Below are 23611 nucleotides of genomic sequence, written 5' to 3' on the forward strand. Positions count from 1 at the left end.
TTACTTCTTAAGCAAAACCTACTGAAGTTGGGGTAACTGGAATAGTGGTCCATCAATTCAGGTTTCTTCCACCTTGTGGAAACTCTAAAGATGTGTTTCTGCAGCAGAACTGGGGAGACCACTGGGAATTTTTACCAGAAATCAAACGTTTCCAAGTGGAGATGATATTGGTCACTTGTAGGCACAATCCAGTGGCTCGAACTCATCATATGCTGCTGCACATGTCTCCATATAACTGTAGGGAGTTGGACTTTGGAGCAACATAACCTTCCCATGTGCTCATGAGGAGAGAGAGGGCTATGGTCTTCCAAAGCCCTACCATGTTGTCATTGCTTTTACCTACAGCCAGTTTTGGAATCCTTATACAGGATATAAGAAATAGACTTTCTCCTTCTATGTGATGTAAATTCCACAAAAATGGGGAATATCTGAGCTTATTGTATTCCTAAATCCCTGTGAAAGTTTGCAAATTTGTCTGCTTCCAATTTCAAACTTCAAAATCTTGATGTGTGGCTTTATAATCAGAAAAGAACAATATAATAACAAATATAATACACTTTATAAAATGACAGAGACAAAGATGTTTTATCCCAAATATGTAAAACACTTTATTTTCTGTAATAAAAATTGTCCCTTGTATATTAAGATGATAGCAGCGGCTGCTCATGTGTTTCTGAACTGCTTTTCCTTGGTGAAGGTTCATAACTCTTGCCTCTTTCTTGAGAGGAGGTGTTCATCACTGAGGCTGCTCTCCAGGATCAATATCAGTCTTATACTTTGGAAAAGAGCTTCTCTCTTTACAAAAATTGACCCATGTGAATCCATGAGTCATGGACTTCACCTTCCTTAGCTCTTATTTATGGAACTAATTTATAGCAGTACATAAAACACTACATTCTAAATGTTTAAAAATATGCAGAATGAGGTATAAATAAGATTATATACTTAGAAACTATATATTTTATGTACACATAAGGCTCTTATTTAGGCCCTTGAAATACATTTTTCTGTTCAACTTTGTTAACAGTTGATCAATTTTTACTGCATTTGAACCAGCTATTAGCTTTCTGGAGACTCAAAATTCTCTTGGTTTTAGGATCAAATTTATATTGTCTTGTTCCAAGAAAGAAATAGAAAAATCCTAGAAATAAAACAAAAGAGAATTACTACATTATACAAATTATTCTAGTTTTAACTTGAATTCTTGCAAAGCCCAAGTAATCTGTGAGAATAAGTATTTTTGGCATTTGCTAGTCCAAATAACAATACTAATGCTATTAGCAATACTAATAGCAACAAAATAGAGGAAACACATATACATATATTCACTTACCATCTTTCTGGAAAACAGCGTCAACTTTGTTACCAATTCCAGGAAAGTCATCTGCTATCATTTTGGGATAACCTGCATCCATGGATTGTTTATATTCATCATACCTGGTTGAAAAATAATTACAAGTATCATAATGTGTTAAGTGTGTAGGCTTCTCAAAATTATGGGGAATTCGCCAGCAGGAATGTAACAAGAACTTTTAATTCTATAATAGATCATGTGTAAAATGGGGGTTAGGATGAGGTGAGGTAGGATGTTGGGCAGACTAGAAGACTTGGAAGGTCACTCTGAACTCTTAATATCTAATTCTAGTTCTCTAGTAGGTACCACATAATGTCCTAGTAAAGTAAATCGCAATGAAACATAAACTCCTATTGGCTGAAGGAGTTTATCTATGAAGATAAATGCCCTCCTTTTTCAGCTCCCCATTCTCTCTGGATCCCCAGCACAGGTTTTTGCATTAAGATTATTGATGATAATCAATAGCCTTAGATGCTGGACTGGCTACAGCCGTTCACAGAAAAGGCAGCTACTTAAGGCGAGATGAGACTTATTTTGAAAAGGAACAATCGAGCACATTCTCTTTATGTGGAAAAAAGTGGTGCCCTAACATTTCCTGAAGTCTGTCTTTACCTCCAGTACTTTTTAGCAACGAAGAAGTATGTTTTCCCAGTATTTTCATCAGAAACAGCAGCGTCGATATTCTTCACAGTTATCGGGAAGCCAAAGGATCTGTGGATGTTCTTGGGGTATCCGTGTAGCATTTCCATCCCCTGAAAAGCCCAGTACTTATTACCTGCCAATCAAGAAACTGAGATGAAAATACTCGCCCAAGGGTACCCGTACACAGTCAAATGATCTCCAGCTCAGTTCTCGACCTCATGCACGAGAGCAGGGTCCTAGCTGTGCTTTAGAATCATGTAGGGAGAGTTTTGAAAATACTGATGCTAGGATCATCCCCAGATCAATTAAATTAGTACATTTTCAAAAGTTTTCTAGATAATTCTAATCCCTGACAAGCTTTGAGAATGACTGTTTTATGGAGTTAAGGCCTTCTTTCCAAATCCAGATATTCAAATGACTGGAGAGCTCATTATGCTGTGACAGTGATGTAAAACTTGCTTCTCCAGGTTGCCCATGGGAGAAAGTTTGTACCAATAGTACCCTAAACGCCAGAGTGCTGTAATCCATAATGATTTATAACCCCAGGTAAATGTCACTACATCTGACTAGAATACAGTTCCAAATACTCGAAGTTGTGCTGTGTCCATATTTGTATGTTTATACTTGGTAAATCCCACATCACACAAAACTGGTCTTACATCTTGAAGCCAGCATTGTTCTAATTGCACAAAACTTAAGTTTACATCATGAAAAAGAAATTTGAAATTTTGTATATCTAAAATCCTATTTAATTTCATGACATGAGGACTAGAATGCCTGTCTTAAAGGTAATTTGTCCATCTGAACTGCATTCAGTTCTTTGCCTTGAGTATATGGCTGGGTCAAGTATCTTAAGGTTTTTCTGTGCTATGCCAAACATAGAAATACTGGTGTTTGTATAATGTCTTCAAAGTCAGGATCTGAACATTGGATTATGTTTCATTCTGATAGAATCAAGAAGTTTTCTCCATTCAATCTGCAGTAATTCAGGACTTCTCATACTGAAGTATGGGCTTCAGGATTTGCAAATTGCCTTGGGTTCTTGTTAAAATCCAAAAAGGTCCATATTGGGACTTGATAACAGGAATGCAACTTGGGAGAATTACACTAAGTGAGATTCTGTATTACTTAACTACTTGAATGATGTCAACACTCTAGGTTTGAAAACCATACTAGGCAGTTGGCTGCCCATGGGGGCCTCTCCCTCTCTCAGGAGAGTCAGTGGTAGTAAAATATGCTCTGTAATTAAATCACACTACTCAAATGTTTCTGTTCCACTCTTTTTATAATACTGGCCCAAAGCTCTCAATTTTATTTCCGAGCACCCCCAGGATTTAAAATACATAAATGGTTTACACAGAAAACATTACCATAATTCCATGTTCATAATCAGGCAGAAAATTTATATCTCCAGTCATAGACTTTTTATTTAAAATGACTCAGATATTCAATATGCAATTCTTAATTAAGATGATAGACTTTCATTGATTTGGTGACACTGTTAGATTTTCAAAAGTTTAATAAATGGAAAGTAGCTAGAATTCTTATATCTTAGCCCAAAAGCAGAAGAAAACTTAATTCATAGAAACTGAAAAATAGTTGGAAGTATTACCTTTGAAAAACCTGATTTCATCTCTATCAACAACCTCATAAGCAGCCTGAAGTCCATTTGGCAGATGGGGCCAGAAAACAGAAATGAAATTGAGCTCAACTTCTGGGTAGAAGGAATTTGCACGCATGTAGAACCTGATTTGAAAAATAGTAACAAAGGTTTTGATCTAACTGATAGCAAGCTCTGACTGACACCCAGCTATTGCTGGCATTACTGATGTGCTGGTAAATGTTTCACATCTGGGTCTCCAAGATGGAGGCATGAGGAGGGTGAGGGTGGCCAGAGAGTTCTGGTTTGTAGAGTTTGCTAATTTCCTCTGTGAAAATGCTCCCACCAGGGCAGAGTCTCTACTACACCACTGTATAGTATTTCCACCATACAAATACATTATGCATAAACCTCAAAAACATAAATAAATAGTAAAATGTAGCAAAATAATTACAAAAGGATGAATTTCGCTTAATTACATTTGGTTTTAGTTTAATTCTAAGTTTATTTAATTTAACTTTTAATAATGACTGTGTTTAACAACCAGCTTGCAAAATTCTCAAAATTTGACATTTGGCTTTGGCAAGCCATTAGGAGCCACCTGCAACACACTGTTGGCTGGAACTCAGCCCTAATACCCTGCATTGGTGCACTTCCAACAGGCCTCTCACTTGCATCATGACTTACTTCACATAAACCCTTCAAGAGAATAATACTGTCATCTTACAGATGAGAAATTGAGGTCAGGGACATGAAAGGAGGTGTTTTAAGGCCACACAGCTGGTAAGAGGCAAAAGTTAATTTTAAACTCAGATCTGGCAGCCATTTCTTATGTCCTCCTTTGGTGGTTTGAAAGTTGATCCTACAGTATTGGGGTAATGGCTGAACATAAACCGTCATGTAGGCCAGCAGAAGAGTTTTCCAGATTTTAGGCTGCAGGGAAGAGTATGGTCTTGGTGGCCAGGGGCCTACCTTCCAGGGCCTGTCCTGGCTCTACCAGGCTCTGAGACCTTGGGCAAATCACTTTCTCTTGCCTTCACGTCTTCATGACTTGGTGATAGTTAAATGATCCCAGCTTTCTTTCAGTATCTACAAATCCTAACCTTGATCCTGTGTGTTCCTCAAAGTAATTCCCCAAAAACTTGCTTTGATAGGTGTGTGGCTTGCTACACTGAGAGCAGTCCTTTAAAATCACATATCTCCTTAGCACTTCCCAGCACTGGGCCCCACCCTATATGATTTACATCCAGCCTAGTTTTTACATTCAAAAATACTGAAGAGGATAAAAAGCATCAGAAGCCAATGCCCAGCCTCCTGGGTACGATAAGACCAGTAATAGTGGCCAAGCCCCCCAACTTTCTGTGTGCTGGAGCCCTGGCCCTTCCTTAGCACGAATATTTCTGTGGACTGCTTCACTCTGATAAAGACTATGTTATTATTTTTCCTGGTCCTTTAGGAATCAGTATGGTACAGAGAGCAGGCCTGTTCCTTGCATGTGAGGGGACTCTAGTATTTTTGAGGCCACATGTTACAGAGGGAGTTCTAGGACCTTCCTCTGAGGAGGGCACTACATTGTGACCTGCCCATATCTGCCCAAGGGAGACTCCTCATCTGCTCTTGGGGATGTTCCTTCCAATGGCTCCTACCCTTCTTTAGGCTCAAGGGGACAATAGAGACCTGTCATGGTCACAGGCTTTGTGGGGAGCTGTTTTTCCCAAGAAGGAAGGGATGACAACTTAAAGGATGGTGACACAACCCTTATCTGCATGATGATGCTCTGAAAAGGACTGATTTCTCCTAATAAAGTGCTCACATACTTACCACCATAAAGCATAGAACAGTCCTAGAATAGGGGTCAGAAGATCAATCATTGTTCTGTCACCAATGAATTCTGTGCCCTGAAAGAATCTCTTTCCTTCTCTCTGACCTACTTTACTGATCTATAAAATGGGTTTATATTTATTGATACTTTTACTTCAATGGTATTTTTTTCTAAAAATCAAATGAGAGAATACATGTGGGGAAAAATCTTGTAAGTTCAATATGATGGTCAAATCTAAGCAATTCTTGCATTTTATTATAATTGTGTATATAAACAGATGTAAGATAAATAATGTGTGCAACTTTGTAGTAGCCCATAGGTACCCATAGCAGTAAGTGTTGTTATTGTTACAAATACAAAACACAAAGAAGAACTGATGTCTTACCTGTCTTTAAAGAACATCACTTCTCCCCGAATTGTAGTCACAGCATCAAAGGTTAGCTTATTATCACATGTCTGCGGGGTTTGGGGGCCGGTTGGCTGGATGGGATTTTGGGAAGGTCCTAAAGAAAAAAGAGTTCTGGTCTTAGTTCTGCCTGGCATTGGAAAACTACATAAAAAGTGAAAGACAGCTTTTTCTGCACAGCAAAGGACACCGTCAGCAGAACAAAAAGGCATCCTACAGTATTTGTAAGTGACTTATCTGATAATTAAGAGCTCACATACCTCAACAACCAAGAAACAATCAGATTTAAAAATGGGTGGAGTATCTGAACAGACACTTCTCCAAAGAAGAAATTCAGATAGCCAACAGGCACATGAAAAGATGCTCCATATCGCTGCTAATCATCAGGGAAATGCAAATTAAAACCACAATGAGATATCACCTCACACCAGTTAGGATGGCCAGCATCAAAAAGAATAAGAACAACAAATGCTGGCGAGGATGCAGAGAAAGGGGACTGCTGGTAGGAAGGTAAATTAATTCAACCATTGTGGAAATAATATGGAGGTTCCTCAAAAAACTAAAAATAGAAATATCATTTGACCCAGGAATTTCACTCCTAGGAATTAACCCAAAGAAAACAAGATCCCTGATTCAAAAAGACATATGCACTCCAATGTTTATCACTGCACTATTTACATTAGCCAAGATATGGAAGCAACCTAAGTATCCATCAGTAGATGAATGGAAGGAAGTGGTACACATACACAATGGAATATTATTCAGCCATAGAAAGAAAACAAATCCTACCAGTTGCAACAACGTGGATGGAGCTGGAGGATATTATGCTCAGTGAAATAAGCCAGACAGAGAAAGACAAGTACCAAATTATTTCACTCATTTGTAGAGTATAACAACAAAACAAAAACTGAAGGAACAAAATAGCAGACTCACAAACTCCAAGAAGGGCCTAGTGGTTACTAAAGGGAAGGGTTTAGGGAGGGTAGGAGGGGAGGGAGGGAGAAGGGGATTAAGGGGCATTATAATTAGCACACACAATATAGGTAGGTCACGGGAAGGCAGTATAGCACAGAGAAGACAAGTAATGACTCTATAGCATTTTACTAGGCTGATGGACAATGATTGGAATGGGTGGGAGGGACTTGATCATATAGGTGAATGTTGAAACCACAATGTTGCTCATGTGAAACCTTCATAAGATTGTATATCAATGATATGTTAATTTTAAAAGAAGATTTAAAAAAGTGAAGAACAGCTTCTTAAAGAGTTCAGCTAATGGTTGCTTAATGGTCCCTTAGTGTTTCTCCTCAACTCACCATATATGGCCTGGATACCATTGATGTCATCCTGAGATAGCTGAACATCACCACTGAAGATATAGTTGGGGTACATCAGAGCCCCAATATCAGTAGAATGAGAGAGTCCAAGGGAATGGCCCAATTCATGAGCTGCAACTCGATATAAGTTGTATTCTAAAAGGAACAAAAAATCCATTTGCAATTATTTGAAATGTTTTCAGTTTTGAGATGTTTAATTAAGAAGTAGTCTACAATTCTACAAGGACTAATGCTCATACTTTCTCAATAGCTTTTTGAAATACACATAAAACTTCTTTCCAAAAGTGGGAGGAATGCGTTTATGAATATGGAAGAGATAGGCTAAAGCCTAAACCATGAATACACTGGTACAATTAAAAAGCAAACTCAGAGTTTATCAAAGATTGGTCAGTCTTGTCAATGGTTAGGTGGTGCATATTATTTCAGAGAGAAGCAGTAGGATTCTATCAACACAATGTTTTTTCCTATCTACAAACTAATACAAACCTAATATTGGAAATTTGGAAAACACATAGAGCCTATCCTCACTTAATTTCCACATAATCCTCCTAACACTTAAATTTTGGTGTGTCCTTCTAGGAAAAATATTCTCTGTAGATAGCCACAAAACATTAGAACTTTCAGCATTTCTTAGTAGAGACATTAGAGTAGCCAATAAGATGATGTTACTAACAGAAATATCCATCTTTTACACTTTTCTAAATATTTCTTTAAGGTTCTAAGTGGTAGCATAAAAATCCATACGTCTATTAATGCATTGCTTCAGTTAAATCAGCCAATATTACCATGAAACAAGGAGAGGTCGGGGAATTGAGAGAGGCAACATTAGTTGACTGACCTAGGTAATTGTTGGTCCACCTTTCATCTTCATCGAAATGAGCATCCCCTCCAATACCAGGGCCTGGCTGAAAAGCATGAGCAAGATTTCCTCCAGGTCCATCAAAGGGAGAATTATCATGGTGATCTGCAAGAAACAGAATCAACAGATGTACTCCTTGTATCTAATTAAGGCTAGTGCAAGAGGGAAAGTGCTGGCTTCACTAAGAGGCAGCATAATTCCATCAAATAGGATATAGTTTCCCTCTTTAAGCCCATAAGATTAAAACCTCTTAAACAAGGAAATCTAGCTGCAAAGCTGAAGAGATACAGAAGCAAGGTGAACTTAAAGTAAGAATACATTCAGGCCATAAGAACTTACCTCCCCTGACAAAGGATATCATTATGTCTGCTTGACCCTTAAAGACTTTGGTAAAGGTAAGGGGTGAGACATTACTCCACAGTTGAAAGGCGTTCTCAATGGCGTGGTCCACATCTGCTCTTGGCAGATCTGGTGTGTAATTTTCAATCCTTAAAATGAAATAAAACATGGACACATCGAACCTCATTTCTTACAGCACTGATGGGAAATAGCATTCTCATTAACTAGGATGTTCAGTCTAGTTACCTGTAGGTCAGGTTTGTGTCCTTCCATTGAGGGTTCCCTGGAGTGAGGACAAACAGAGCCACATCAGGCACCCCACATCTGGGCTCCTTCATCTTATTTAGAGTTTCAGCATCTGGCTTCCCAGTCACCTCCAATCCAAAGAATTCCTGCATTTGCTTCAGCTTTTCAACCAGTGGGCCACTGTTTCTCCGCCTTTCAATTTGCTTCCCATCGCTCTTCAGGTTGTAGTAGTTTTCTAGGTATTTCTGGTGATAGATAAAGTTATTGAGACACTGGATGGAATTCTCCTTTTCGTGAAGATTGTCCATGTGAAGCTTTAGCTGAAACTGAGAACTACTTTTAAGGATTGTGCTTAGATTTTACAGTCCTTATTATTCTTACTATTGGTGGAAACTGTAATTTTGGAGTAGAAACCTCCCTACCATTAGTTACCGTCAAGTCACAACAGCAATTTGTAAAACCAGATTTGCATATTGTCTTCTTGGTTCCCTGTCAAAGGAGTCTATGCATGGCCTGATACATTTTTTTGAGAAAGGATCCTTTCTGACAAAAATTTCTCTTTCTAGAAAATTTCCCTTAAATAAACTCCGTTATTCTACTACTACTCCATTATACTGCGGGGAAGTGAAAATACAGACTTCACAATTCTGGCAGGTGAAATTCAGTATTTACCTGGACCATCTCCTCATCTTGCTCTTGGGTTTCTGAAATTGCTGCTGGGAAGCTGTGAGACCCCACAGCCCAGAGAAGCAGCATCATAGGAAGGCTGAGCATCCTGGCTTCTGTTTTCCTTCTCAGCTAAAGGAATTGGATGACTTCTCACCCTCCTCTGCTCCAGTATCTTGACTAGGAAGCACCCTCCTTATATATACAGTCCTGTGCTTCCTGAAAACCAAAGGCTGTCTGACTCACATTTCATAACATCCTCTTGATTAGCAATGAATAGCCTGAGCAATTATTAGAAATGGTGACTCCAAGCAGATTATTCATTTCTGCTTGGTGGTGTAATCTTATGATTAATATCAAACAGGATGTGTGTGGAGACACACTCCATGGTATAAACAGTTGTTTTCTCCAGTTTATGGCATCCTATTTGAGAAAAGCCTTGTGCACATGGATCACAGAGTGCTTCATGACTGCTTTGAAATAGGCTTTGCTCCTTGATTACCCTGGTAGTGAAGAGCTCTGGGTTGTACATGCACCTTGCTCCCAGGGCAAAGGGTAGAACTGCTGACACCACATACAACACCTGTACTGCTAGAGTTTGGTGGGGTTCCCTTCTGCCCTTGCTAAGCTGCCTGGTGCATTTTCCCATAGCACCACCATTTATCTTAATCTTCATTCAGGCCTAAAACTTGAGAACCTTGGCTGAGAAGTCCAAAGGTTGGGTATGAGATAACTCCCTATGGCTCATCAGCATCCTGAGACACATAGGATTCTTCTCTGAAACCTGTCAAAATGTGCCAGGTGAGACAGGGGCTGGAAAAAGAACATGTGTGAGTCTGGGGTTTTATTTTTCATTGTCCTTGCTCCCCTCAGTGTCAGCACATCTTTGTTCATTGGGTCTAGGCAGTAATTATTTTGTCTTTCTTGTATACATTCATTTATGTATTTATGCATTTCCCCCTTTCAAAAGGTCTTATTTAGTATCTGCTATGCACTAATTACTATGGGAGGGGGCTAATTAGTAGACAGACATCTTATGGGACACCTTCAGATTGCTTTAACAGAATTCGGTACAAAGTTGCTCAGATTAGTTTTACCAGAAAGTTCTGGGGCATGAGAGTCTAGAGCTGGTCTATCCCTATTTCCTGACCATTAATCCTCCTCCCTCCATCATGATTTTTTGCAAAATCTCAGGGCTAATATTACTATTATATATGTATTTTTCTTTGAATTTACTTTAAAAGTTTTGCCTCATTTAGCTTATCTGTAAAAATCAGTTTAATGGATTTTTTGTATGCACATAAAAACAAATACATGGTTACATAATGAGAAATATACATTCATGTATTCATGTTCCATATTAAAGTGTCTGGGGACCTCCAATAGCATCCATTCCACTCTTGGTGAGAAAAGCTACTCTAAATCTGCAGCTTCCTCTGTTCATGCCCCACTATCCTTTGAAAATGTTTAAATGTGGCACAAAGTTGAGAAACACTTGCCTGCATTCTCCAGCACTGCAGCACCTGATGGTATCTTCCACCTTTCCCACTGTGCCACGTTTGCTTTCTGAGGACTCTTCTCACCTTACCGATTTCTGTTCTCCTTTCTATGCTAAGGACAACATCTTCTGCATAAATATTGCTTCAATATAAGTTGGGTTGATGTGAAAGAGCTTATTTCCCCTCTAATCATTTAACCACAAATTCTTCATCTAAGTGTTGAATTCAAGACAGGAAGAAGAATTGGAAGAAGATCTCATGAGGATAAAATCCTTTCCTTCTCTTGGGCACCAGATGGAGGGAGGGTGGAGACTGAACACCAGTGATTGAAGTGACTGTAGCACAGAAAAGGAAAATACTGAAAGGGGCTCTTTATATTAGAGGTTGAACACAGACTGTTTACAAAGCCAACAGCTGGCAGATGTACCCTATTAGAGAATCTGGTCAGCAACCAAGAGGTTGACCCAGCTCCACTGGGGCCTGTGAAACAAGGATCAAGGGGTTCCACTCAAGAGAACGGCATTGTGACGATCTGGGATTGGACAAGAGATTACAGGAGATGTCACCCCGTAAGAGTCTCTTAAAATGTTCATGTGGGGAAGAGTCTACATATCCTACAGTCTAAAAGTTTTCAAACTTTTGTAAACAACTATATCCTTTAAACAAAATTCCTCTTGGAAAACCAGATGAAAGCAGACGTGCTCTGATGGAAGTGGGAAACAATGCCTGAGTCTCACCGACAGAATTCCCCTTTACCCCCTTCTCTTCTCTAGTGAAGTCTCCAATTTCTGTGGAACAATGAGGGTTCAGTGGAGTTGCTCACGGTTGAGTTTGTTCTTCTCGATTCTTCTCTCCACCACAACAAAGAACAAAAGGACAGAGAAACAGTAGTGAAGCAGAGTGAAAGTTTTATTTGAATTCACTCCAAGGGAGGAGCAGGCCAGAGTCAAGGTAGATAAAGGCAGGTTTACTTGAATAAAGCAGAGAGGAAGGGGAAGCTCATTGAACTCCTGCTCCGCATCAGGTAAATCCCTTGCCAACTCCCAAAGCCAGGGTCACCTGGTGTCCACTGTCCACTTGGATCTGCACAGTGTGGGAACTAAATCCCTACCACTCTGGGTTTTGGGGGAGCTGCAGAGCACTGGATGGAGTGAGGTTATGTTCTGAGAACTTTCCAGAGGCAAAGAAAGGAGATTTTCAGGCAGGCTACTAGAGAGCACAATCATACGGCTGCTGTCCTGTCTGAGTCATCCAGGCGATGGGAACTTAAAAGCCCAAATCAGAGCTCTCACCAGCCCCTCCCTACTTACCTGGAATAGAACAGAGAGAGTGACACACTCAAAGAAAGGGGAGTGCAGGCAACCTCAGACAGGAGGCTCGCTTAAGGGTTTAGGGTCTGGGGTCTTACAGGGCCTTTTGCGATAAGGGTCGGCATAAGGCCTGATGTATACAGGTGATTTATAATTCCTTTGGAGTTTTCTCTTAAGAACAGAGTTATTAGGGGACTGTGTTTGTTTGGACTTCAGCATTCTTTGCCCATATGGGTGTATTTACACGTCCAAGGTCTGTTTCCTGCCCTGGTTACAAAGTTACTTGATTAAGGGCTGGAGGAAGAGGAAAAAACAGCATATAGGTTAACTTCCAGAACAAGCTGGGCCTTTTTTGCAGGCTAAGTAGATTTTACAATGACATGACCCTTGTCCTATTTCCCTGCCATACTTCATCAGGTAGGGCCGAGAAGTCCCTTGATTGTTCTCCTCTTTTCTGGGGAATATCCAGACATTTCAAGTTGCTCTTGGTTTTTGAAACCTTAACTCATTAACTCCGTGAGTCCTTACTGGCTCTCTGGTTTTATCTGAGTAACTCTTGGAGTCCCTTTTAGTGGGCTTTACCAGCTTTATCCTCCACCCCTCTCATGCCTGTGTTTCTGCCTAACAGAGTGAAGCTTGAAACTCATGTATTTAATCCACCACCCTGATTGTCCAGATAAAGAAACTAAAGGACAGAGAAACGGCCTTGAGGCCTCAGGTCATATTTCTGTGGTGACCTGAGGACAGGCATTGGATGGTGGGTGAGTGGGGGTGGGCAGAGCATTTGGAGCTTGGATTAGTACCTGCTTTTCCAGGTCTGAGTCCAGAGATCTTGACCCAAAAGCTCTAGGTGTTTGGTTATAACTTCAGGGATGCTGATGTGGATTGGAAACTGATTACTTAAAATGGCTTTTGTTAAATTCCTTCCTAAAATAAATAATTTTAAATTAAGTTTGGTTAAGCAGAAAACCTCAAAGATGCATATCGTCCTGAATCTTAAAATTTCTAGTTAGTTATTTATAGCAGAGTACATGCAACTTCTGGATTAGTGCTAAAGTGTCATCTATTTGTGAGTAAAAGAAAAACATAAAAATCTAGAACAAAGAGCTGGGGATTAAATTCCAACTAAACACTAGCGATGCCTGGACTTTGCATAGTTTCTAAGAAGCTAAAGAAATGTAAAATTATATTGCTCTTCATGTCCAATTTTTTCCCTCTAGTAGCTTCTTCTATCCCCATTTGGATGTAATTTTGTGGATATTATTCTTTTTCCCTTTATACCCTGGGAGAATGACAGACTTGAGAGGGCTCTTGTGAGTGGTTGCCAGCTGACTCTGACTATTCCAAACAGGCAAATTATTTTCATGGTTTCTCAGTCACTTCATGCTGGCTGCTCTGTGAAAAGAGTCAAGTATGTTTGTGTTTTTCCTTATTAAATCCAGTCTTGGAATTTCAATCCTGCTTCATATTTTTTATGCTTGGAAATTTAGTCTCTTTACTTTTATAATTCACTTTGAGTGTCAGATCTAAGTTTTTCTTTTTTTGGTCCTACAAGTCTTGTAATGGCCTTTAACCAGAAACCTTATATATTAATGCTGTTTTGTTTTGGGGGTAACATGAGGGAAAGATATGTTCCATCATGTATTCTGCCTACATATGGCTACATGGTAGCTTTACAGATAACCACTGTGTACCAGAGACCTACCAAGCACTTTGTGCCTATGAGTCACTCCAATCCTCATCATTATGGTCCAGGTGGAAATGACTGATGTGTCAGCTTCAAGTCACTCATTAACATGGGTCTGTGTGATTCCAGTCCCCTACTAAGCAGTCTTTATGGTGCTCCTGTCACCAAACATGACACACACACTGAGTATAAAACTTTTGCCCTAACGGAAAGAAAATGTGAGGCACTAGGCTGGTTACATTAGTTCTGTCATGTCCACAATAATGTATACATGCCACCACCCTGTCCCTCAAGCCTGAAAGAGACGTCCCCTTCAAGCTACCACTCAATCATCCTTATTTCCTTTACCCAAATTCATGGTATCTGTTTATAGTTACAACCTTAACTTAGTAGGTGTTACAAGTGATTGTTGAGTGAAATAATGAGTGAATAAATCAGTGAATAGGTAGATACTAAATGACACAAATAAAAGGCAATTTCTCATAAATCTCAGTTGTCTGCAAAAAGTCTCATGCCCATGGTTAGATTTTTATTTCTCTTATACTTCTTAGATTAAAATTATTTAAACTCCCTTAGAACAAATTTGGGTGTACTTGCTGAGAGAAGGTCTTGAAGGTAGCACTGCACATTGACTTTGGGCTGTTTGTACACCATGCTATCACCATTTAGTCTGATTATTTTGAACATTTTTATTAATTTGCTTGCCAATAATATTTCCCCATTGGATAATTTATTGACACTCTGCTTACAGAGAGCACATCTTTGAGAGCAGCCTATTGCAGCTGTAGCTCTTTAAGGAAATTCAAACCATGGGCCCCAATGGGGACAAGCACTGTTTGTGCCATGGCTCAGCTCGGACATGGAACCATTGACTACCAGCTCTCTTGTCTGTGCCTGTAAACTTGAGATCTGTGAGGAAGCTCAGGACATCCTGTGAGATTTTGATAATGCAGTAATGCCCAGGCTATAACTAGCTTGTTTCAGAGTCTCTGATGTATGTACCTGCACTGCCTTCAGAACTTTCCTTTGATTCAGGCCTTAAATTGTGTTCTATTGCAACAGAATTTTTCTGTGTTTTTGACAAAGTGGAATGTTCACTAAGCACACTAACCTTTTATCCAGTTCTTTTAAGTTTCTCTCAACTACTCACATCCCAGCTATATATAATTCACTGTAATGACAGATGGGCTGATCATCTGGTTTTCTAATACAGTCAGTACCTATGGGTGCTGGGTAAAAGAGCACTTCCCATCTATTCGGCCCTTGATGACTTAAACATACATGTGTTTTATTATCCTAAACAATAATCCTGTAGAATAGTTAGGGCAGAGTCCATTATTTCTATTTCATAGATGTGGCACATTTTCACGATTAATTCTTCTGCTCACGTTGTCCCACTAACAACTGGTAGAGACAGAAACTTGAAATTAGGTCTTTGGTTAAAAATCAGGTGATTCAGCTCTTAATATAAAACATTAAACCATGCAAATATCTTCATGTACCTGACATTAGGATGCATTTTTAGTTCAATCAGAAAATTATTGTTAAAATAGCCAATGAGACATCACAGTCCTTTTTGCTTACGCTCACATCCCCCGTCATTTCTCTCTTCCAAACAAGTGTTTCCTTTGTTACAGATCTTTTCCCTCATCCTGTGAATGTGTTTGCCCTGTGAAATAGATTGATGATCACAATTATACCTATTATTTCAACCCAAACTCCCTGAGCATCTTTCCTCTCTGTACCATTGATCTTAGTCCTCAAGCTTAACCTTGCACTGGGTCTAAGTGATTACCAGTAACTTCTACCACCACGTCAAATGGGTTTTTCTCACTAAACATTCTCACTGATATTTTTTGGCATTTGATGCCCAGTCTTAGAAATCCTTTCCATGGCTTGCTTTTTCTTCCTCTATCTTTCTGATTACTTCCTCTCCTTTGCTGGCATCTCTTCCTTCCCCTGACTCCTGAGCCTATCTCTTCATCAAAGCCCTGTAGTAAGCCATCATCTTTGATACCTGGATACCTCTTTTCCAGGACAGTATCGTCTACTCCTGTAACTTTACCAAACACCCTCACAGAAATGCTACCCTAAATTCTGGCCTCAGTTTTTTCCTTAATTCCTATTTCTGTTTCAACTGCCGTCAGGACATCACCACCTGGATGTACTTATTATCATTTGTTTTTGAATCAGGACTTTTTTTGGGTATCATTAATCTACAATTACATGAGGAACATTATGTTTACTAGACTTCCTCCATCACCAGGTCCTCCCCACAAACCCCATTACAGTCACTGTCCATCAGCGTAGTAACATGTAGAACAACTACTTGTCTTCTCTGTGTTGCACAGCCCTCCCTGTGCACCCCACACACAGTGTACATGCTAATCATAATGCCCTCTTTCTTTTTTCCCACCCCTTATCCCTCTCTTCCTACCCATCCTCCCCAGTCACTTTCCCTTTTGTAACTATTAGTCCATTCTTGGGTTCTGTGATTCTGCTGCTGTTTTGTTCCTTCAGTTTTTGCTTTGTTCTTATACTCCACATATGAGTGAAATCATTTGGTACTTGTTTTTCTCTGCCTGGCTTATTTCACTGAGCATAATACCCTGTAGCTATATCCATGTTGTTGCAAATGGTAGGATTTGTTTTCTTCTTATGGCTGAATAACACTCCATTGTGTATATATACCACATCTTTATCCATTCATCTATTGATGGACACTTAGGTTGCTTCCATTTCTTGGCTATTGTAAATAGTGTTGCGATAAACATAGGGGTGCATATGTCTTTTTCAAACTGGGCTCCTCTGCCCATTTTTTAATTGGATTATTTGCATCTCACATTCCTCAGAAGGGGGGGCTATGACATTCCTTGGCAAGCCTGCATTCCATGCCCCCTGGCCCAGAGACATGCTCTTACTTCCAACCCCTGGGAGCCCAGGTTTCCATAGAGTGGCCTGCCCACTCTCCATCTCTCCTTTATCTCCCTCCAGGGCTCCATGTCACCTCACCCTGGGGCCCCTGGAGGGGTCTCAATGCCTGTGGAGCTCCCCACCCCACCCACATACAGCACTAATATACCCTTGCATTTGATCAGCCCCAACCACAGACATGGCAGGGGGAGCCCCAGCTGCAACCTGCTGGCTCTCGGAAGCATGTATTTCAGAATTTCTAGACCCTGCTCAGTTCCAGGAATCTGACCACTTTCTTCTTTCTATTGTGGTTAAGTTCCTCAAACCCACACTTATGGAGCTGCCCCTCCAGCTTCTATGGAAGTTGTCTCAGTCTGTTCAGGCTGCTGTAACAGTATATCTCATGACTCGGTGGCTTGCAAATAACAGGAATCTTTTTCCTCACAGTGTGGAGTTTGAGGGTCCAAGATCAAGGTGCTTGCAGATCTGCTGTCTGGTGAGAGGCTGCTTCCTGCTTCCCACACAGCACCTCCTGGCTTTATCCCTGCTTGGTGGGAGGGGCAAGGGGACTCTGGGGGGTTTCTTAAGGGCACTAATCCCATTCATGAGGGCTGCACCATCCTGAGCCACTTCTCAGAGATCCCACCTCTAAATATTATCACCGTGGGCATTAGGATTCCAATGTGTATTTGAGGGACACAAGTGCTCATCAGCAGTGTCCTTCCCAGCCGCCTCGTAACAGGCTCTCCTCCTTCCATGCATGCTTGCCTGCGGGTTCCCAGATGAACTCAACATCTGCTTCCTGCAGGCAGGACTCCAAAAGCCTCTCTTCAGCAGCCTCCTTGCTGGAGGTGAAGCTGCCATGGCTGGCATGGGTTTCAAGGTACAAGGTACAAGTGGGCCCAGTGTTATGCCCAAAGTCACAAATCCCAGAAGACCACCAAGGAACCAACACCGATGCAAAAGCAAAGAGCCGTTATTCATGCTAGCTCGAGCTCAATCTATCTGCACCAATGCAGTGGCGAGATGCCAGAGAGAGAATAAGTTTCAAACGCACAAAAAGATTTTATAGTGCTCTACGGGTGGTTGGTGGGGTGATGGTCGTGGCTCTGACTGATTGGCTGGGGAGTTGGTGGGCTTTTTGCTGACTGGTGAGGGGAGAATCCTGGTCCTGATTGGCTGGGGAGGTTAGATGGGCGTGGTTCTTTCATTTCCCCTTTGTCATGTTGCTTACAGGCCCAATCATGTGACTGGCTGCATTTCTATTGGGCATTCTTGTAGGGGCTTGTATTGAGCACAGAGGACCATCATTTGGATGGCCCCCATGGGGTCTCTGACAAACAACTCGCCTGTTGATACAGGGCCCGAGGGTTAGTAACAGGAGCAGGATGGCGAGGGGTCCTTGAATATTAAAGATTAATTTCCTGCCTTGATTTTTCTCTGGGACACTGGTGCCTTGGTCCCGGAGCACATCAAAAGGCTGCCTGCCCAGCTCCCAAGGTGGGCTGAAGTACTGTCTATTTGCTAAAGAATCCTGCCTCTTGAACTTCCTGGGTGTTAAAATGCAATCTTATCTTTAAGATGGAATTCTTCCTGCCTTTTACCATGCCATCTACAGCTGGGTCTGCATGCTAAGTTAGTTGCTCAGTTTGCAAAATTACTTGTCAGATCTGAAGGAAGCCTCGTGACGGGAGACAGCACATAGGCTTGGGCCTTTTAGAATGCTAAAGTGAATCTTCTGCACGATTACAAATGATTAGCATAATAAAACATGTGCTACTCTTCTTTATCTGGGGAACGTTAACTGATCTCACTGAAGAATGATTCTAGAGCTTAATGTTCAACATAGTTTTAGTAGGGGGGGTTCTTAGCATGTAGTTACATTGCTCTGACTGCAAATATCCTGCCTTGCTTTTTTTTTTTTTTTCCCCAGAGGCTTTCACCTTATTCTAAGCCTATGGTCCCTGTCTCATTCTCCCCTCTACAGATAGAGACCTTAGCTGCTGCTAGGGAAAGGGGGCGATGACCACTCTGGCTGCTTCATGCTGATAGTGGGGGCAGTACACAGTGCAGTTAGGTCTCCATCACTGGTCAGTTGAGAGGGCCTCAGAAGGTTGGTGCTTCTATTCTGGGTTTCTTTTCTATCACTATTTGCAGTTTTGTGACTTCTAGGCGAGATAGAACAAATCATGTTATTAGGTTAAGTAGCAACATCTGGAGTTGGATTTTCTATTCTGGAAGGACAAATTTGATGAGATTAAGAATGCATGGTTGAAGCTGAGAACTAGAGATAGAAAAACTTTAATTGAAATGATAGGAGAAAACTAAAACTTCTGGGAAATCATAGCCAGATATTTTGAAGAAGCTAGAATTCTGGATCTAGTTTATGTCTCAATGACTAGTATTAGGATTTAGTATGGATAAGACTGCATTATTGAAACAATACTTTTCTCTAAAATCACCCTCACTTTTATTAGAAGTAACCAGATTAAGAAAATAATTAACACTTGGCTTAATTATTTGCAGAAGTGCAGCAAGAAGAGCAATTGATTACATAGGCTCTTTTAAATGTGCTTTGCTGGAACTTTTTGTAAGGAATTTCAGATTGAACTTTTAAAGGTCTCTCTCGAGGCCAGACAGCCAAGCTAGACTTGCCATCAGGTTGTGCCTGCAGTACCTGTAGATATGGGTGAATTCCTCTCTTCTTGAGGTTCCTAAGACATTCCTGAGGTTCCTGCACTTGCCAGGAAGTGACCTTCCTTACTCACCTGGTAAGGCTGCTGGGAACTCCATAAGCAAGGTACTAGGCTAGTTCTTCTAAGGGGATTTGTTGGCTTTATAAAGTCAATCTTAGTTCCTTAAAGCTGTCTGTTCATATCTGAGTTTACACACGTGTCTCTCAGGTATGACTTCCAGTCAAAGCCTTGGTAATATAACCAGTGTTTTTAATTGGTCCTCTTAAAAGGAAAGCAGATTCTTATTGAACTTGTGCAAATAAACATACTGCCATGAAATATAAAAATAGTCACTGAGAGTTTTTAAATTCTGGAGGGATCAGGTGGAGAGAAAGATAAAGTTTCAATTCTGCTTATAAAGGCAGTCATTTGCTAAACTGTTGTCAGCTTAAGAGAAAAAGCTTAAAACACTATCAACAATATATAAAACAAAAAGCCACAAAATCATCTTTAGCTTACTTATTCTTATGTGACTAATACTTGTTCTGCTGAAATCTAGTTCTTTACTAGCTTAGGAGTAATAAAATAGTGACTATAAATGACAAAAGACTTACAAATGACAATGGCTAAAGATCTGATGAGAGCTTACTGTAAGGCAGTTGACATAAGGAAATTCTGATATTTCTGTAACACAAAACATTCAGTAACAAAGTTTAGCATCATTCCTTTTGACAGTGCTTTCTAGGTAAATATATATCAGATAAATAAGCCAAATTAGCCAAATACTTTCTCCAATGAGAAAAAAATTCCTCTGATATGTTCCAGGGGCCCTCTGGAAAACATCATAGTTAACTAGAGGTAAAAGCACCTTTCTGCATTTTTTTTTGCACTTGCTTAAATAGGATTATAGGTTGCCATGAAGCAATACTTATCTATTTAACCAGAATGACAACAAAATAGCTCAAAGGCAAATAAAAAAGGTTACACAGTTGTTAGCATAGTTTAGCTTTTAGTCCTTTTAATATTAAGATCTCATTTTCTTAAATACTCGGACAACTCATTGAGACTTTAAGCATGAGAAACTGCTTTGATAAAACAATTAGAGAACCCTTTGCAATCTTTCAACAGAAAGAGCAGATTAACAGTTAAGAAAACCTAGTTTTTTTAACTGAAAACAAAATTCTAAGTTTGCTGTGTACTTGATACTGAGACTCATTTGCTTTAATTTTATATAGCATGACCATATTAAATCTTTCCACAAGCTTTCTACAACTTTCCTTTTACATTCAGTGTTCTCTTTAAATAAATAGCTGTACTTAAGAACCTTCTTTTACTTTAAACAAAACAAATTTCCGTTCTTTATACTTTTTCTTTTTAAAACACATATCTTTTTAGCAAGTAGAGATGTTTTCTTCTTTCAGTAGCTTTAATTAGACCTTAAAACCATTAGGAACTTTAATTTTCAGTGAACATTGAGAAGTGGGCTATGTAAACCATTGCACTAGCATTCTTTAGATTAACAAATTTATAAACACATTTTATAATTTCTGTAACCATGAGCTTTACAGCATAATCTCTAAGCACAAAGTGTATCTTCTTAACTTAGCAAAACTTTAAGGTTTTAGGTTACCACAAAGATTCTCAGGCTGTAGGTACGTATACACACTGTAACACACAATTATTATTAAGAAGTTCACTTGCTATGTTTAGTTTACTCATTCTTAACAACTATGCTAGACTACTTATAAAACCTTTACTGAATATTAGACAAAGTCAAGCCTCTCTCTAAGCATTTTATTCTTGAAGGATTTGGCAGATAACATCAAATTACATGACTTTAGGTAAACTTAGGCAGCTGATAACCATAAGGACATGTCTGTTTCAGTTCAACTTAAATTAGCATTAATGCTTAATATTTTTTATTAGATTTTCTGGAAGTTTTAGAATGTCCAATTTTCACAAGTGCTTGTTTTTAAATCAGTTTTTATTAATACCATCCGGAGGTAGGAAAGTATTTTTCATTTACACACGTAGACACACAAACATACAAATTGAAATGTAACAACTACAGTTGGCAGCACTTTTCATATAGAAACATATACACAGACAGACAAACTGATATAAAGATTTGAGTTACTGATATTTAATTGCTTTCTTTCTTTTTAGCTTCTTGTCCATGGCTTCTGGAACTGGAGGGCTGGAGGAGCGTGTTCTGGTGGGGGAAGAGTGTGGGGAAGGCGGAAGGAGAGGGGGAGGGGTGGTACAGCCACCCGAAGAGGAGAGGAGCAGGAAGGCTGCGTGGCTGGGAACAAAGGACCTGAAGACGGCAGCAACTCGAGGGAGGACAAAGAACTTAAAGACGGTGGCGGAGAGGGGTGGGGGTAGCAAGCTGAGAGAGGTGGGAGACTAAGGTCCTCCGACAGATTTGAAAAGGAAGAAGGACTGGGCAGAGTAAGAGGCTGACAATCCTTAACTGGAGATCGGGCCAGGAGAACCTGAGTCGTTGAACACTTAACATAAAGGTCTGGGCGGGAGCGCAAAGTCCAAAAAGGCTGCACATATGGGATTTCACCCCACTCTCTGCTCCGGTGGCAATAATTAGTCAAGTCGGTGAGGAGGCCAAAATCGAAAGTTCCCTCAGCGGGCCAGCGAGATTGATTGTCTAAGGGATACTGAGGCCCGGCCTCAGAGCAAAGAAAGACTAGCTTTCATTTGCGAACTTACCAGGACAAATATAGAGTAGCCAAATTAGAAATGAGACACCGCAGTGGGGTTGAGCCTCTGCTTTCATCCTCATGTCTGTGTCACCCCCCAACTAATCCCACTGAGAGGAGCGCCCAGCATCCCAAGCACACCAAGTCAGGGGAGACAGCCTGGGAGCCTGGGTGAGGGACGTCTCCCCCACAGCAGGGCCAGGGGCGGGTATCCCAGATGCCCGCAGTGGATGGGCTGAATGCCCAAACCTGGACATAGCTATGATTTCAGACGGACCAAGTGAAACGGAGTTAGGGAGGGAAATAGACTGGGATAAACTGAGGGACTCACCGGAAAATAGTCTATGCAGTGGAGAGCAGGCTGAGGTCCCGGGTCGGGGAAGGAGGGGGCAAGGCCACCAATGGCCGGTCTGGGCCCCATGCTCACGCTCCTTCCCAAGTTTGTCGACACCAAATGTAAGATAAATTCTAGCCAAAATAAGGAGGCAATGAGAGGCAACAAAGGGCCAGGCAGTTTATTTTAGCGCAATTCCAGGGCAATGTTCCCAGACTGGCTAGTCACAGGCCAGGGAAGTCATGCTCAGCAGGGCAAGCAGCGAGTTTTTAAAGAAGGTAGGGGAAGGCAGAGCTTAGATTTACAGCAGTGCAAGGATTGGCTAGCCCAAGGCGCATTTTTCAGGTTGGGAGGGGGCAGCAGCCAGGGACTTTGGCACGTCATCAGTGTCCGATGTGCTCACCCCTCCCTCCGGTGCCTCCAACCTTACAGTATATATAATTTAGTTTTATTTTACAATTAAAGATGTATTCTAATGATACTATATATTTTTAAAATCAACAAATTCATGACTTTTTCTGGCCTTTGCATAGACATTTTAAAAAAGACAGAAAGTCTTGGTGCAGGAAAATCATACATCTTTATTTTAATAAATTATTTATTTTAATAAATAAGTAAATAGAATAAAATAAATTTCATATAAGGAATTACTTAATCACGTATTACTAGTAATAGTTAAGATTATATTGCCATCTGCTGGTGGTTATTTTAAGATTATCATAGAAAGATACAATGCTTATCCTGTTTTAAATTAAACTTAACTCTTTGCTATTGTTTTCAATGAATGTATAGTTCACATTAAAACTTAAAACCTCGTAATAGAAAAACATTGAACTGTAATGAAGAATGCTTACTTATAGGTTAAAATGAGGCATTTTATTCCCTAACAATTTTCCCACACTCAAAGTAACTGATAAAACCAAATTAGTCAAAAGACAGAGAGACTGATGGCTTGGAAGAATAAAATATTCTAGGCACTTGATATCATGATGAGGTTATTTTGATCAGTGCATATTTGCCCTTTTCTTTTTAGCTAATTAGCAGCTGGGAGGTTTTAGGTGACACACCTTCAGAGCTGCTTCAAGGCGATCCTTAAAGGGAGTCAGGTCCTGTAGCCCTGGTACAGTCCTCCCCCCTGGATGTGGGTGGGACCTGTGGCTCACTCCTACGCCAGTCTTTGAAGTTGCCTGCCACAAATGGCAGGTACT

The 23611-nt window shown here is 40.3% G+C and overlaps 1 protein-coding gene across 2 annotated transcripts; it reads right to left on the reverse strand.

Annotated features, from left to right (window-relative positions):
- Nucleotides 1–937: 937 nt before the first annotated feature.
- Nucleotides 938–22600, reverse strand: LOC108385449 (interstitial collagenase). 2 transcript variants are annotated; one of them, XM_073239374.1, is made up of 10 exons: nt 22401–22600; nt 8606–8850; nt 8360–8508; nt 8000–8125; nt 7141–7296; nt 5804–5921; nt 3609–3742; nt 1967–2129; nt 1334–1437; nt 938–1141 (listed from the first exon to the last, which is right to left on the reverse strand). In XM_073239374.1, exons 1-10 carry the CDS (start codon nt 22488–22490, stop codon nt 1032–1034), a joined length of 1395 nt encoding a protein of 464 aa, XP_073095475.1. In that variant the 5' UTR covers nt 22491–22600; the 3' UTR covers nt 938–1031. The 2 variants fall into 2 exon arrangements, with proteins under 2 accessions (XP_073095475.1, XP_017498383.1); XM_017642894.3 differs by lacking the exon at nt 22401–22600 and adding an exon at nt 9278–9441.
- Nucleotides 22601–23611: the final 1011 nt, after the last annotated feature.

Source organism: Manis javanica, chromosome 6 (genome assembly GCF_040802235.1).
Source record: "Manis javanica isolate MJ-LG chromosome 6, MJ_LKY, whole genome shotgun sequence".
NCBI lineage: Eukaryota > Metazoa > Chordata > Mammalia > Pholidota > Manidae > Manis > Manis javanica.

Excerpts from the sequence above, each read along its gene's own strand:
- LOC108385449 (XM_017642894.3), bottom strand. The coding sequence starts at position 9,379 with ATGCTCAGCCTTCCTATGATGCTGCTTCTCTGGGCTGTGGGGTCTCAC. Across the intron at positions 7,297-7,999 it reads GTGGACCAACAATTACCTAG|AATACAACTTATATCGAGTT; the intron begins GTCAGTCAACTA and ends TGTTCCTTTTAG. Across the intron at positions 1,438-1,966 it reads GTTGCTAAAAAGTACTGGAG|GTATGATGAATATAAACAAT; the intron begins GTAAAGACAGAC and ends TTTTTCAACCAG.